The following is a 17,648-nucleotide window of genomic DNA, read 5'->3' as shown; positions in this document are numbered from 1 at the left end:
AGATCACTTGTTTTATCTTCTGCTGCCATTATAGTATTGCCTAACAGCATTTAACTCTTGTTTGAGACACAAAGAGATTTCATCTTTCATTTTGTGTTGCCTTACATAATCCAGCTCTCACTAGGGACACATTTAGATCACTTATTTTATCTACTGCTGTCATTATAGTATTGCCTAACAGCATTTAACTCTTGTTTGAGACACAAAGAGATTTCATCTATCATTTTGTGTTGCCTTTATACATAATCCAGCTCTCACTAGGGACACATTTAGATCACTTGTTTTATCTTCTGCTGTCATTATAGTATTGCCTAACAGCATTTAACTCTTGTTTGATACACAAAGAGATTTTATCTATCATTTTGTGTTACCTTACATAATCCAGCTCTCACTAGAGACACATCAGTTTAGATCACGTGTTTTATCTTCTGCTGTCATTATAGTATTGCCTAACAGCATTTAACTCTTGTTTGAGACACAAAGAGATTTCATCTATCATTTTGTGTTGCCTTACATAATCCAGCTCTCACTAGGGACACATTAAAATCACTTGTTCCATCTTTTGCTGTCATTATAGTGTTGCTCAACAGCATATAGCTCTAGAAAATTAAAAGATTATGACCACTAACAATCAAAATAAAGTCTTGATCTTGTTCGTTCTTCTGTTTGTTTACATTTAGTATTAGTTTGGAAATCATCGCATCACTTTATTTTGTTTCTTAGTGTGGATAGTAAAATTAGGTATTTTCTCTGAGTCGTTTAAATCACGCAAAACTAGCTGAGACATGCACAGAAGTGATAGATATATATTATAAATATAGAAAATTGAACATTTTAATCAACAACAAAAAATATCTGTATCATATATACCCAAGCGCCTGTGCCTTGTGGTTATGAAAACATTATTCAGAAACAAACAAAAAAAATCAAATATGAGTTTAATAGCCAATGTGACTTTAATCTTTTGATTAATGATTTTGTTGAACGAGGAACACTGCTCTCTCAAAAGTTGCTAAGACAGGGCTATGAATCAATCAAATTAAAGTCAAAACTCAAGAAATTTTACGGTCGCCATCATGAGCTGATTGGCCATTATGACCAAAGTGTGTCAGAAATCATATTCTTCCTCAGTCATAACAACCTTCCATCATTACCGAACTGAACAAAAAAATAACACGACGGGTGCCGTATACGGTGCAGGAAATGCTTAACCCTTCCGGAGCACAAAATTTCACTCCCGGTTTTTAGTGGAGTTCGTGTTGTTTCTTATTTATTATTTGTAACTGTTGATGTAAATGTCTTTTGGTTTTATGAGTCTTTGTTTACTCCTTGGTTTTGATTGTTATTGTCTTTGCATAGTCTTCCAACATTAATAGAGAACTAACTCATCCTAACGATCATTAGCACAAGTTTGGTAAAGACGATGATTGAAAACGAAATGTCAATATCAGGACAAAGTTGGCAATGAAAAAAGGTCAAGGTCAGACGAACCCTGTCAGACGGTCATCTACATCGTACCATCATTCCATAAACCAATAAAGTGGACTTAAAATGGTAGAATACTACTAAAAAAATATTATCCAAGAAATAGACATAACCACAAAAGCAAGTAGTCGACTAATGAACTTCGCAAATAAAGCAGAGGTCAGCAATAGCTACATCATTTTAGGCAACACAATGGTTTAACCGTTACAACACAGGATTACAGAAGTGATATGTACCATATGTGTCCCAAGCAAGAGCTGAATACTGTTAGGCAACGCTATTATGACAACACAAGATGACAGAAGTGATCTCAATGTGTCCCTAGTAAAAGCTGGATTATATAAGGCAACACAAGATGATATTTATCAAAGGTACCAGGCTTGTAATTTGATACGCCAGACACACGTTTCGTCTGTATAAGACTCACCAGGGGCACTGTGACGCTAAGATCAAAATGGTTAAAAAGCCAAACAAGTATAAAATTGATATGCATTGAAGACCAAAAATTCCAAAAAGTTGTGCCAAATACGGCTAAGGTAATCTATGCCTGGGATAAGAAAGATCAAGAAAATCATTAGTATTTCGAATAGTTCATAATTTTGCCAACCGTGAATTTATAAAACTGACTATATAATTGATATTCATGTTAACACCGAAGTACTGACTAATGGGCTGGTGCTACCCTTTTGGACGAAATGTCCACCAGCAGTAGTATCGACTAGGTGATAGATAAAATCTCTGTGTCTCAGCAAGAGCTGTATTAGTATTTGCAAGTCTCTTTTCCATGGAGAATATTTGGTCCTAACCCCTCATCATTGTTCATTGACTTGAATTTTTTATATGGTTTACCAGTTAAAGTTTGTTTTAAGGTAAGGGAAAAGGGGAACATTACTCAAAACTGTTAATTGATTTGTTTGAAAACTTATTTTGGTGTACATAAACTATGTTTCTGGAACAACCTTCCACATGTTTACCAGAGAAAGATTAGGAAGTAAGACAAAAAACATAGATATCACTTGTGTCATCTTCTGCTGTCATTTTAGTGTTGCCCAACAACATTCAGCTTGAGACACAAAGAGATCTCCTCTACCATCCTGAGTTGCCTTACATAATCCAGCTCTTACTAGGGACACATTCAGATCACTGGAAGGTTGTTCCAGAAACATAGTTTATGTCCACTTAAATAAGTTTTAATACAAATCTGTGACTATTATACAATAGTCCGAGTACAAATCAATTAACAGTTTTGAGTAATTTTCCCCTTTACACTTACCTTAACACACACTTTAACTTGTAAACAAAATTAAAATATCAAGTCAATGAACAATGATGAGGGGTTAGGTAGCAATACACAGTTAGGAGTTTAGTTTCGCATTTTGGCCCTGTTGATTTTTCAAATAGGAAAGTTATTGTGTAATAAAATTCATTTTTAGACAGCTGAGTGCTAATTTAGCCTTCCAAGATGGTTTATAAGAGCATTAAGATTATTTTTTACATATTTTATGGGCTGTTTTCTGTTTGACAATCCCTATTTTCATAGCTAGACCGGCCATCGGTCCAGAAATTAATGTAATGTTTACAAACACTTTTTTCTACACAAAGTTTTTGACGCAATTTTACAAAAAAATGAGACGAAAGACATATGATTTTCAATGGATTTGCTGAATGATATTATATGTACACAGTTTCAGAAAAGGTATTACTTCAAGCGATTGAAATTCTACTTTTAGCCAAATTTTGGGGAAATATGTGACATCTTTTTTACCCACCTTTTTGCAATATTTTATAACAAATAAATGCAGATTGTTGCCATGGATACACCCAAAAGAAATTATTTTACCATTTTATATACTGGATATGAAATCTATGGAAGATTCTGATTACATACATATGCCCATATATGACACAAACAGTAAGCTTGATATTGCAAGAAAGCTATGAAAAGGGGAAGGTAAAATTTATAAGGGCAAATTTTAATATTTTTTTCTAACTGTTTATAGCTACCTTAGGACCAAATATTCTCCATGGAAAAGAGACTTGTAAATACTAATACAAATGTACAGCTACATATCAAATATCATTGAATTACTGTGAGGCGTTCCTTTTAAACGAATCTATTCACAAACTGTAACATGTAAATTTTGGAACTCATTTAAACAATGACTGACAAGATGGGGCCAAATAATCTCCATGGAAATAAGATGTGTCAATGCTAATACAACTGCATACCAATTATTATTGACCTAGTGGTTCCCCATAAACTGACCTAATCACAAATTACTGTGGATTCATTTATTTTCGCGGGAACCAAACATTCGTGGATTGAGGAAAACTTGCATTTTCGTCTTTATTAGATTTTGAGGTTTTGCCAGAATCAGCAGATATTCCTATGAAAAATTTGTAATTTGTTGTACATTGGAATTCGTGGTTACCAGATTACCTCGAAATCCATGACAAATGAGTATTCAACAAATAATAAGAATCCACAGTAATACATTGTTGATACTAACACTGACGCATACCCAGTCTCACTCCTTCAAGGCAACACAAAACAAATCATATAGTTAATCAACAATACTGTTTATTATCATTTTTCCTCTCATTACAATTTTACAGGCAAAAAACATTGAAGAGTTGTGTTTATCTACTGTTCATTTAACATTGGAATACTTAGTAATGATTCATTGCTATATTCAGTACTGTTATTCTATGCAATTACAAATAATTGCAATTACTTCTTAGATGTAAATGAAAAACTGAGATGAAAAAAAATCCAACTTTTACTAAGTGTTTAAATAAAGTTGCTGAAAATGATAGTAATTATGCAATTATTTAAATCTAAAATAAGCAATGCAGGGGCGGATCCAGCCATTTAAAAAAAAGGGAGGGGTGTTCATAACCCAGGACAAAGGGGGGTTCTAACAACATGTCCCCATTCAAATGCATTGATCTTCCAAAAAAAAAAGGGGGGGGGGGGGGGGGGGGTTCCAACTCGCGGAACCCTCCCCCTGGATCCGCCACTGCAATGTTTTTATTCTTCACTTTTCATCTTTCACCTTACAGCTGAATAAATAGTAATCTTCTGTAAATATTTACTAAGACGAGGACACAACTATTTGAAAAATTGGTCTTATTAACTTTTAAGGATTTAAATAAATGACACTTAACTTTATAAAAATTCAAAAAGCTAAATTTATTGAAAAATTGTATGAAATCAAAGCCTAAGCCTAAAGCTGTGAATGATTTTTAGCTTTAAAATGTGTTTTAAAATGCAGTTATTGCAATCTCAATTATTAAATGTTTTCTTGCAAATGAAAATAGATAAATTTATAACTACACACAATTGTAACAAATCTAACTACAAAAATGCTTATTTGCTGCTGTTTATTAAGAGCAAGATATTTCAAACAGGTTTTTTGAGTTGCTTTGTCGAACTACATTGATTATAAAGTGTAAAATTTTCATAATCTGAAATTGATTTTGGTGTAACTGAATTTAACACAGTAGTTTACAAACAATCAAAGTTATTATTTACATATAAATAACAAATGTAATAACGAATTAATGTATAACTACACCATAATGTTATATAACAAAGCTAAATGCCATCCTTTATAAAGGGTTATCAAATAAATAGAGCTATAGTAGGATTGTAGATTTACATGATCTTTATATAGTCTAGTTATTAACACATATATATACAGTGCGTCTCACAGCCTATAACAAATGGATATAATTGGAGGCAATCGTTCTGGTTTTGACTTGCTACATGTATTTGAGATATATGCCAATTTTAGCTTCAATACAAATTACTGAATGAATAAACCATTCCAGTACTGAAATCATTAGCTTAAATTTGTGGTAATTAGTAGAATCTGTACAAGTCATTCCCTATAAAATTAGACAATTATTTCCTAGTTTAATGGAAAATTTAAAGAACAAACTTACAACACATTAAAATATCATCACTGTGTATAGTAACATTATAATTTTATTGCACAAACTAAATTGAGATTATTTTGTTAACTTAATTATTTTGCCTTAAGAAACTGTGTCAGTTGGGATATTAGTTCTATAGGGTGGAATTACAAGGTGTCCAAAAATAATTGGAGGACTAATGTCATAACTTTTTTAAGTATGAGAAATATGCTCTTTGGTCATATATTACATGTTACACTGCCATCCTACTTAAAGGAGATAACCTTAAAGATTTAACAGACCAACAGCAAAATTTTGTGGAAGTAAAGTAAAGACACGACATCCATCAAAATAATAGGTACCAAACTCTTAACTTTTAAAACGAACTGATAAAAAATATTCATTTTTAATTCTGCACCTTAAAAAATCGGAATATATCAAATGATGCTTCACCTTAATCATTTTTTTTATATAAACTTTATATGCATTGTAGAAAAATATTAAATAGGTATGTAGAAATCTACTTCAAATTACAGGTCACATACATAAACTTAGGACTCTCATTTACATAATTAAAGTTCCTCTCTCATATAAATTTTCATTCATGCACCAAACAGCCAATAATTTCGTTAACACACTAGAATATAAATTTCTCTATCCTTTAAAATGAAAGAATATCTTTTTGATTTTGTTATATAATACATACCATATCAAAAGAAATATTAATATATGTATCAACATCTTCAAAACCAACATTCAACATAAAATCAACACAATTTGTTAATTTCATGACCTTGTTTTACATTTATAAAAAAAGCTATGCATGCATAATAAAATTTTCATACCTATCAAAAAGGATTTGAATTAAATCTAGTTACGTTTCATGTCTGCCATATTTCCAGGAAAATTTCTTCTGTAAATTAATGCTAAAGCCTATTTGAAAACCCAATTAAATAAACAATGCTATAAAGTTATTCTGCACCTAGTTATTTATATCTTATATTATTCAGGTACATTATAAGCTAAATATTTTGTAATTAACCATAATTATCATCCCATAAATATATATAACCTGAATAAAGGAAAAATTAAGCTAGTAATTTTTAGCAGAACTTGGATGAAGCAAAACATAATTAACCAATACCAAATGGCTACAATGTTAGTTGTAAATGTATACATGTGTACTATGTAATATGCAAAGCTGATATATCATAAAGATATAAAGATTGACCAATTATACGAAAATATACACATCACATGAGAAACAGGAGGTTACTATCTTACTCTATTAAACACATTACAAAAAAAATTTACTCTAAAGATATAGTTTTTAATTTAAATAGATATATTCACAAATATTGTTTTGGGTTAAGAGAAAAAAATCTGTTCTTTTTTTTTGAAAAAAACAAACAATGAAACAGGAACCTGCTTTCCATACTGTTAACACTAACAGTTTAAGATCTCAATAAAGGCAGAACACTGATTATGCAATTTCTCCAAATTGTCCTCCCTACTTATATAAAATCTACAATGTTCCTTCACTCTCCTTGCATCTCCCCTCCTGTCACAATCAGTCAAGCCACAGTTTAACACATACATACATCAGGATGTACAAGGATACAATATCTCACATTTTAACACAAACAAACTGGATGTTACAATGCAAATAATGGATTTTCTTCCTCGTCTTTCTGTAGTTGACGATTTCGACTTCCCGACCTTTGACCTGCAGCTGCAGCAATGGTAGGTACTGAATTAGCTCCTGTTGACCTTTCTGCCAAGAACTGGTCAAATTCTGAAATATTTTAAAAGATATTTACTTTTGGGTTATAGAGTAGGAATATCTATAGAGTATTCTTACTATATGTTACAATCAGCAAATTGCAGTGAAATTCAAAATATAATGTAATACAGACTAAATTTTCATGACAGTTATAGGAGACCCCCCTGTACTGGCATCAATATTATTATAATATTAATGCCATTACAGGGGGTCTCATTTGATTGTCATGAAAATTTAGTCTGTTTTACTTTATAATCAGATTTTTACAGCAATTTCAGGAAATCCTGCATCACTGATAATGCCATAAAAATACAAGATGAGAGTTTTCACTTTTGCTTAACTTCTACTGTCACAATTTTTGCAATAATAAAACATCGAAAATATTTCTGAATTAATAGTTAACAAATCTAAGGCAATACTAAATAAATGTTTGTATCCTTATCTTTCCTATCAGAAACAAATTCTCAAAGTATATTATCCAGTTGTAAATGTGTAAATAATTATCACGTAACAGAAAAGGAGTGTAGAATAATTGTTTTATTGATGCCTATATCTGATACTATATCAAAATATCTGTTCACTAATATGCAAAATCAGCTTTTTATTAAATGTTTCATTATATTCTTTACAAACCTGAGCTTGATAGCTGGTCTTGTGGATTCTTATACTTTTCAAGCTGCAAATAGAAGGTTCATATCAACTTTAAATTATGTTAGGGCATGCCAAAATTATCATATATCATATCATCTACCCCTGATAACTTATATTGGATGATTTTATAAACATTTTTTTACATAATATTACCACAGACCGACTGACCATATCAAATATATGTGTATCAATGTAAAAATATGTAGATGTGCTATGGAGCCAATGACAAAACTATTCATAAAAGACCAAAGTACAAAGATTTGAACTATTACAGGTCACTTTATAAGATACTGGAGGTTGATTTAAGCCCATATAATTAGTGGCAATACTAAGTCCACTTATCTGAACCATGTGTTGATCTATGTTGTACATATTTTTTGGGGAGGATTCAGGTGATGTAGATTGATGTTGTCTGTTGTAATGTCTAATATTTTTGATGATTCTCCATTATTCTTTTAACATAATATAAATAGAAGGGATATGATGTATTTATCAAAGACACAATATCTTATAAGAAGTGAAGCAATTCCCTCAGCTAAGAAACATGGAGTTTATTGTTGTTACTCATTTTGAAAATCACAGAGCAGCATTAAAGATGGAGAAAATGTGCACACCGCACTCCTATTTCAAGGTCGTCCACTAGCTCTTATTTACTGGTGGAGCAAACAGGTTTTCATTTTTTCTTCTATTTGTATAACTGAAAATTAAGAACAGTGAATTGAGAAACCTACATCTTTTTTCTGATCAGATGTTAACCACTGTTCCATTTCATCATAATCTGTATCTTTACTCTGTAACTGTAAAGCAGATTTGAAAATAATACTCGTTAATTCTGTAGACAATTTACATCATATAATGTCACATGTTTGATGTCAATTTAAAGTTCTCAAAACTAGAATAACATTGTTTATCAGACAATTTGAGATGAATTGTTTGAAAAGGAATCTATATTAGATATATAAATCAGATTTTTATTATTCTCTGATAATATGCTCTTCTGGAGTGAACCTTCGCTTCAATATGATCACAAAGCTTTTCATTTGTCCCATATAAATTAACATTGTCAATAATAAAAGTAAGATATAAATTAACATTGTCAATAATAAAAGTAGGATATAAAGCACAAAGCTGGATTACTTTTTTTTTTTAAAGTAATTTCTATATTTAGCAAATTTTTTTTTAGTAAAATAGAAAATCTGCTTCTTCAGCAAAAATAGATATAAACTTTTAAAAAATCAGTGTACCAGAATTGCAATATAAGTTGTTTAGACTTCAGGTCTTTAAAAGAATTTGTATTCTTATCAAAACACCTTCTTTACAATATTGTCTATAAAACTAGATGTGTGCATTAATATGCAGCATGTCTGCCATATTTTCTATTGATTCAACTTTTTGTATTGGAAGACATGAGCCTGATATAGGTAAAATAAATTGCTTCGCTGAGTGCAGCTAGATACGACCAGAGGTCTCACCCTGAACTGTTGGGGCGAAAATGGGCACAATATTAGCACTTGATACAGGTCTGAATTTGGATTGTAATTAAATATTTGACACATAATAGGTTTCTGACAAAGAATAACTGTAGTCAAAGAACTTGGAATTGGTTATATGATTTGAGTTTATATTCAATTTTTTGCTTTTGTGCAATACACTATGCTGTTGCGAATTGCAAGTATAAAAATATTTGAAGAAATTTTCTTTTTAATTTCTGAAATCTGAAATGAGAAAAAATTGTCCCCTCCTTTAATTTCTTATTACTCCCCCCTTTCCCTTTTTCCAAAAAATAATTCTTACCCTCAAGATATGGTCAAAATGGCAATTCAAATTTCTAATGGAGTTTGCAACCATTATTACTCATTTAAATACATTCTACTTTAAATGTAATTGGATTACCTCCCTTACACTGCTCAAAAATTGTCTTAATTGTCCATTGACCAGGAAACCCTTGTTTTTCCCCTCTAAATGGTTTGAGCCTTAACCCTCCAAAGTCAATCCTAACCATCCCTTTGTGGTATGGAAACTCGTGGTATAATTTCAGAGAGATTCATACACTTAAAAACAAATTATTATTGTCTGGAAACTACTAATGATGATTTGGGCCATTTTTTAGGCCCCCTAATTCCTAAACTGTTGGTTCCATAATCCCCCAAATCAATCCCAATCTTCCTTTTGAGGTTATAAACCTTGTGTATAGATTTCATGGGTTTCTTTATACTTATACTGAAGTTATTGTCCGGAAACCAATTGTCTTCGGACGACGACGAAGACATATTCGACAGGATTAGAAAACATTGACAGATATCACACAAAAAAAACTTGGTATTTACAATTAAATATATCAATGAAAAGGATATAAGAAATAATTGTAATCTCTGGTTATCAATAATGTATATAATGGTGTTCTTTACCCATGCTAGCGTACATGCAATGCTATCAAAGCCTGTGTGATCTCATATTGGTTTCTGACTGAAGATTTCTAGGATATTGATAGATAAACCAATCTACCCATTAATAAAGAGGAAAATCTATGAACAAATTTATATCTGTGAAAAGACTGCTAGAACAAAAATAACATTTGAGGTTAACTGCAATAAAGTGGGCCTGTGAGAGAGATTCTCTTTAAAAACAGGTTTCAATAGCTTCAAAACAAGATGGTATTTTAATTTCATCCTGTCAGAAACAAATATTTCAGTAGCTTCCAACTTTGCAGTTTTACTTTGCATTAAATGTAGTGTTTGCTTTGTCACTAAATATATATCATTCCTTCAAAGTTTGATTATGACCAGACAGACAGACCGACAGACAGACAAAAGATTCCTGCAAAATAATCAATAGATTACTAATACATGATTTATACCAAGAAATATAACACCTGAATAAAAAGTAACTTTACTTAGTTAATATTATTACACTTTTATCCTGAAAATCAAACAGTCAAAGAAGAATACAAACATTCAGATATCTAATATTACAACACTAACCTTATTAACATTACCAAATTCTTTGTTTAATTCCTACATAACAAAAGAAAACAGATTAACACATGCATCTAATCTTCTAAATATACTATCTGTGTATCATGCCATGTAAAAACTTGCTGAAAAATAGTGATAGCTGTATGTTTCAGTCATTGTCACAAATACAGTAAAAACCAGCATAAACGTGGCAAAAACAAATGAAAATAAATTTGAAACATGTGCTTTAAAATGTTTAACAGAAATAAGCTATCATCATTACTTTCTAATATGTAAAACACCATCAATCAATTACAACTTAAAATAAGTGTAAGTATACATACAGTTTTAAAACAGAAGTTTGTCATGTGCTTAAGATGAACACTGAATGCAGATTAAAATTGTATTGCATTTAACAGTGAATAGTAAACTAATACACAGTTAAATATAATTGTCATAGCTAAGTATATATATATATATAAATATATATAAAGTCCATTACAGTGTATACATGTTACTCAATGCATATATAAAGGGTACAATTAGTCTAAGTGTATTGAAATGACTGAAGAGTCTAAAAGTATTATAATATTATTAATGAAGTAAGAGAAAAGTCAAAAGTATAGTAATGGAGTAACACAAAGTTTAAAAGTGTAATAGTGATGTCACAGAAAATATTGAAAATCATGGCAGCTTTGACAGCAAAAAGTGGTGTTTGTAAGTTAGGATTTATAGACAAAGACTATCTTATGAATTTGTAAGCTCTTCTATATTTATATCCCACCAGCAACAAGCGTTGTAACAAGCAGTGTGGTTCTATAACCATTCCAACACACCAATCTCAGATAACTTCTAAATGACTGAATATGATATAAAGCTCAAACTTTGTGAGATTTTGTGACAAAAATCAATTTTTTTCCTGGCATATAATTCTTCTTTCACAGTTTGAATCCACTAAGAAGCTGGTAACAGTGTGACAGTTTCAAAATTATTAGCCATATCTAGTTTATTTCTGATAAAAGGCAAAACTGAAAATCTTCACCAACGAACCAGACCTCAACTTTTTCGTCTGTAACAATATACTAAAATTTGAAAAGCATTTAAAAGATCATTATTTAAGACATAGATATGGCTTGAAACTGCTATCCCACCCTCCATTACTTTTCTTTATATACTTGTATATGTAATTACTTTACAGATCTAAAAGTTGTAGTGGAAACAATATCTATATTCAGCCATCATTTATCTAGTTTATAAATTATCTGAGAGTTGTGATTGTATCCCTACATGCAAACTTAAAGATAATCTAACTGATTAAGTGATTGACATATAAGAGAGAGAACTCTGAATGTTACCTGTAATGTTTCCTCCTCTGAGGCCTGTTATAATCAAGATCACATGATAATCACATGATAAGAAAATTGCACCATCTGCCAATTAACTATCAGTTTGATACACTTATACCAGTGATAGTTAAATGGGTTTTATAATACTTCTTCTGTGGATTTGTTATTATTGTTTGGATCCCAATTTTTGTAGATGTCTTGGGTAAAGGTAAACCATGAAGTTAAACGTTCAACGAAGCAGCAATATTCTATGCTTAAAATGCAGATTTAGGCAAAACCAAATTATCCACAAAATTACAAGTTTTTCCCCATTTTTGTAAATTAATACCCATGGAAATAATAAATCCACAGTCTGTTAATTGGACAGTGTAGTTTACTTGGTAAACAGTATTTATAAAGCATTTTATTAAGTCTATATAAATATAAACAAGTTTTATTAAAAATAATACTGGATTGGTCGATTGATTGTTGCTTGCTTTAATATCCTAAAAATTAGGAATGATTAACTGAAATGCACTTTTTCATTACACATGAGTTAAAGGAGTTACTTAATTTGGTATTCAAAACTCATATCAAAAGTTATTTCTATTTGTAATACATATTTCAGATTGCATTTTCATAGGAAATATTTTCCAACTTTTTTTTTAATATAAACTGTCAGATGAAAAACTGATTATTTTCTTTCATATATTCAAATGGATAACTGTTGGAAAATCTGATTTAGCTAAAGAATCAAAACTGTTACAGGGATATTCCTCAGTGGTTATTTGAATTTTCATTGAAGCCATCAATATAATTTTTTACATCTGAGGATGATCTGCTGATGGTGAGATTGTGATAGATATAATTTGATACGAATGGAAATAATAAATCAACTTATCAAAAATAATTATAATAATAAGAAATGACTACTTTATATATTAAATAGTTACCCCTGATTTGGCATTGACAGCCTGGCCTAACCCACCACCAGTAAACTGGTCCTCTTGTTGGTTTGCATATGCACTGTAACAAACATAAAACATTTATAATACATTTAGATCGTGAACTGTTTTCAGTGAAACATGTTGGTTAAAATATCAAAGTCTTCCATACCAATACCTGCTTTAGTGTTTCATATGTATTTTTTTTAATGAAAGTTAACTCGGCATACAAGGACTATTTTCAATCACTAAAATGAGGTGATTTGTTTGAAAATACTATAAGTCAGTTTAAATAGTTTTAACATGTAAGTTTTAATTTCTTAAAACAATTTTTTTTATTTTAATTCCTTTTAAATTGCAGAATATATCTGAATAATGTTGAAATCTATGGTATATGCTTACTCTTGTGTCTTAACTTTATTCTGTTCAAAAGACTGACGTGATTGAGCAAACATGTCAAAATCATCACTTTGTTTGGCTGCAGGATTGGAACCAATGTCTGAAATAAAGCAATAAGAAATAGATTAGTTCAAAGAAATAACATCTCCGTTAAATGCCTTATGATTTAAGAACAAGGCTGTATATAAATGCATACAAGGTACCCAGAAAAATCACTTTGAAAATAAAATAACCACTCATAGGACCAATCTACATCATTCACAAAACAAAACTTGTGCCAAAAAGTGTCAAAAAACACAAAATAAATCATTTTCCATTTGAACCAATTTCACTATTTATCCAGGAATGTCGGATAGCACCTGATTTTATTAGGTGACAATCAAATGTTCATCTTATTGGAACAATAAAGACAAATTATACTAATAAATAAGCTTGATTCAGAGACAGCATGGTTTTACAAACAAAGAGACACAACATAGGTCTACTGAACTTTTAAGCCGCCATAAGTTGAATCAACATTTTTAAATACCACCACTAAGACTTACATTTAATCAATAATCCAATACATGACTTATGGTCTAAAGACAGTAGACTTACTCATATTCTGCATCTGTGTATTTATTGGTGGTAAGTGACCTGGGGCCTGTACCATTCCATCGTCTCCCAGATCTATCAGATTAGCAATAGGTGGATTTGATGTATCTTCTACCTACAAAATAAAGTTCTGGATATTTACAAGGAATCTGATACTTTGTCTCCCAAATAAAATATTTTATGACTGTCTGCACCTACAACATTCAATCACCTCTGAAAACTGTTATGTGTGCTTCCTGCTTACCAAATGAAATTCTGGTAAAAAAATCCAAATGAAAAAATCATCTGTATTAAGACTAACTGTATATTTTAAACAGGAATGCAGTTTTTGTCATGCCAAGCATACCCTGAATCAATAATTTGAAATATCTTCACAAGAAGTTGTTCTCTGACCAACCTAAGAAGGCAAAACACCTTCCATTGTATCACTGTTAACTGCTGCCGTAATTTGAAGTCATTCTGTTCAATACTAACAGAGAACTGGTTAATGAAAGTTCATTCAACATATTGAAAATTAAAAGAATGGGCAAACAAGAAGTAGGTATCTGACAAATCTAAATAGTGCTTACATGTTATAACTTATCACTGTCCCACTTCTGACTAAACATGACTTCATAGTTTCTGTGATTGCAAAAAAAATATTATTGTTGGACCAACAGATGGACACAGTGATTGCAGTATATCCCACACATAACAATAGAGTGTAGATAGGTTGAATACTAAGTAAATCCTACCTGATTATAAGAAGGTGGAGACATAACTGGTTCTGTAATTGGTGTATCTAATTTTTTCAGGTCTGTTTGTGATTGGCCAGTTCTATATCGTTCAAATCGTTCATACCGTAAAAATACATTATTTATATCATCATTCACTCTCAGAAGTTCATCTGAAATATAAAGGACAAAAATTTATAACTACAACTATGTTTTTCTCAGTCTGTCTTAACATTAAATCCATTTAAAGTTACTAATTGATAATTTAGTCTGGGGAAACTACAGTTTATCTAATAGTTGAAAATAGACTTGAATTAGCTGATCTGATGAGTCACCCCCTTTTCAAACTGATTTTTAGTTTGTTTGTATGATTTGCTGTGACATCACAGTCCAAGTTGACTCAGATTACAGGTTAAGTTAATGTAAAAATTGTATCCAGGAAAATAACATTGATATAACAGTAACTTACTAGTAACTTCTTCATTTGCTATTTTATCTAATAAATCCACTAATCTTTGCTGCATTTGTCTGTTTGTACGATTCAATTCCTGAAAGGAAACAATAAAATATACTATTTTATAAGGCATTTACTGATAATATGGATATCATGTATGGTCATATTTAATTAGTGATGTACTGGTGTTCAAAATGAGCTATACCAAGTAAAACCAGATGCTCCACAGGGCGTAGCTTTATACGACCGCAGAGGTTGAACCCTGAACGGTTGGGGCAAGTATGGACACAACATTCAAGCTGGATTCAGCTCTAAATTTGGATTGTGATTAAATAGTTGACACAGCATAGGTTTCTGACACAGAATGAATGTGTTCTAATGAACTTAAAATTTTTGTTTTCTCTTAGAGCAATTCACTATGCTGTTGAATATTAATCCTCTCAAAAAAATGTTTGAAGAAATTTTCTTTTTTATTTATGAAATTTCAAATGAGAAAAATTGAACCCAATTTTTTTAATCACATCCCCCTTTCCCTTATTCCAAAACTAATCTCAACTAAAATTTCTAATGGAGTTTGCAACAATAACTACTCATTTAAATACATCATAAAATATTAAGATGTAAAAAAACTGCTGGTTATCACTGAATGGTAAAGATTATTTTAATTTATCAGTTGGTAGTAAAAAGTGAATATACATTGTATATTGTATATAACAAAGATTTAAGTTGATTCTGGACAAAGAAAGATAACTCCAATTAAAAAAAAATCTTGCTATTGCACAATATTTTGCAATTAGATATTTCTTGCTTACTATTCTGGACAAAGAAAGATAACTCTAATTAAAAAAAAAATTGCTATTTCACAATATTGTGCAATTAGATATTTCTTGCCATTGCGCAATACTGTGCAATTGAAAAGACTTGCTATTGCACAATACTTAATATAATAATTTTAGATCCTGATTTGGACCAACTTGAAAACTGGGCCCATAATAAAAAATCTAAGTACATTTTTGGATTCAGCATATCAAAGAACCCCAAGATTTCAATTTTTGTTAAAATCAGACTAAGTTTAATTTTGGACCCTTTGGACTTTAGTGTAGACCAATATGAAAACAGGACCAAAAATGAAGAATCTACATACACAGTTAGATTTGGTATATCAAAGAACCCCATTTATTCAATTTTTGATGAAATCAAACAAAGTTTAATTTTGGACCCTGATTTGGACCAACTTGAAAACTGGGCCAATAATCAAGAATCTAAGTACATTTTTAGATTCAGCATATCAAAGAACCTAACTGATTCATTTTTTGTCAAAATCAAACTAAGTTTAATTTTGGACCCTTTGGACCTTAATGTAGACCAATTTGAAAACGGGACCAAAAGTTAAGAATCTACATACACAGTCATGACAGTTAGATTCGGCATATCAAAGAACCCCAATTATTCAATTTGGATGAAATCAAACAAAGTTTAATTTTGGACCCTTTGGGCCCCTTATTCTGTTGGGACCAAAACAACCAAAATCAATACCAACCTTCCTTTTATGGTCATAAACCTTGTGTTTAAATTTCATAGATTTCTATTTACTTATACTAACGTTATGGTGCGAAAACCAAGAAAAATGCTTATTTGGGTCCCTTTTTGGCCCCTAATTCCTAAACTGTTGGGACCTAAACTCCCAAAATCAATACCAACCTTCCTTTTGTAGTCATTAACATTGTGTTTAAATTTCATTGATTTTTATTTACTTAAACTAAAGTTATTGTGCGAAAACCAAGAATAATGCTTATTTGGGCCCTTTTTTGGCCCCTAATTCCTAAACTGTTGAAACCAAAACTCCCAAAATCAATCCCAACCGTTCTTTTGTGGTCATAAACCTTGTGTCAAAATTTCATAGATTTCTATTAACTTAAACTAAAGTTATAGTGCGAAAACCAAGAAAATGTTTATTTGGGCCCTTTTTGGCCCCTAATTCCTAAAATGTTGGGACCAAAACTCCCAAAATCAATACCAACCTTCCTTTAGTGGTCATAAACCTTGTGTTAAAATTTCATAGATTTCCATTCACTTTTACTAAAGTTAGTGTGCGAAAACTAAAAGTATTCGGACGACGACGACGACGACGACGACGACGCCAACGTGATAGCAATATACGACGAAAATTTTTTCAAATTTTGCGGTCGTATAAAAATTACTATTACTTCAATATTGATGTCTTTAATGCCAATTGCATAGCAAGTCTGATATCATCCAGACACTCCTATATCAGATAGCATTCAATCAAGTCTGATATCATCCAGACACTCTTATATCACCCAGACACTCCTATATCAGATTGATATCATCCAGACACTCCTATATCAGATTGAGATCATCCAGACACTCCTATATCAGATTGAGATCATCCAGACACTCCTATATC

General features: G+C 31.0%; 1 protein-coding gene across 5 annotated transcripts in view; it reads right to left on the bottom strand.

Annotated features, from left to right (window-relative positions):
- Nucleotides 1-4,048: 4,048 nt before the first annotated feature.
- LOC139488019 (target of Myb1 membrane trafficking protein-like) overlaps nucleotides 4,049-17,648 on the bottom strand; it is a 36,808-nt gene continuing 23,208 nt past the window's right edge. For 2 of the 5 annotated variants that reach the window (XM_071273325.1, XM_071273327.1), the window contains 10 exons: nucleotides 15,236-15,314; nucleotides 14,788-14,939; nucleotides 14,057-14,168; nucleotides 13,463-13,559; nucleotides 13,070-13,142; nucleotides 12,147-12,170; nucleotides 10,819-10,851; nucleotides 8,569-8,634; nucleotides 7,820-7,862; nucleotides 4,049-7,198 (listed from right to left, as the gene is read on the bottom strand). In XM_071273325.1, the coding sequence (XP_071129426.1) occupies nucleotides 7,059-7,198; nucleotides 7,820-7,862; nucleotides 8,569-8,634; nucleotides 10,819-10,851; nucleotides 12,147-12,170; nucleotides 13,070-13,142; nucleotides 13,463-13,559; nucleotides 14,057-14,168; nucleotides 14,788-14,939; nucleotides 15,236-15,314 (819 nt within the window). In that variant the 3' untranslated portion in view covers nucleotides 4,049-7,058. The remainder of the gene's footprint in view (nucleotides 7,199-7,819; nucleotides 7,863-8,568; nucleotides 8,635-10,818; nucleotides 10,852-12,146; nucleotides 12,171-13,069; nucleotides 13,143-13,462; nucleotides 13,560-14,056; nucleotides 14,169-14,787; nucleotides 14,940-15,235; nucleotides 15,315-17,648) is intronic. The other 3 variants (XM_071273326.1, XM_071273329.1, XM_071273328.1) reach the window with 2 other exon arrangements.

Source organism: Mytilus edulis, chromosome 9 (genome assembly GCF_963676685.1).
Source record: "Mytilus edulis chromosome 9, xbMytEdul2.2, whole genome shotgun sequence".
In the NCBI taxonomy this organism is placed as follows: Eukaryota; Metazoa; Mollusca; class Bivalvia; order Mytilida; family Mytilidae; genus Mytilus; species Mytilus edulis.
This window is presented reverse-complemented; position numbering and strand designations above follow the sequence as displayed.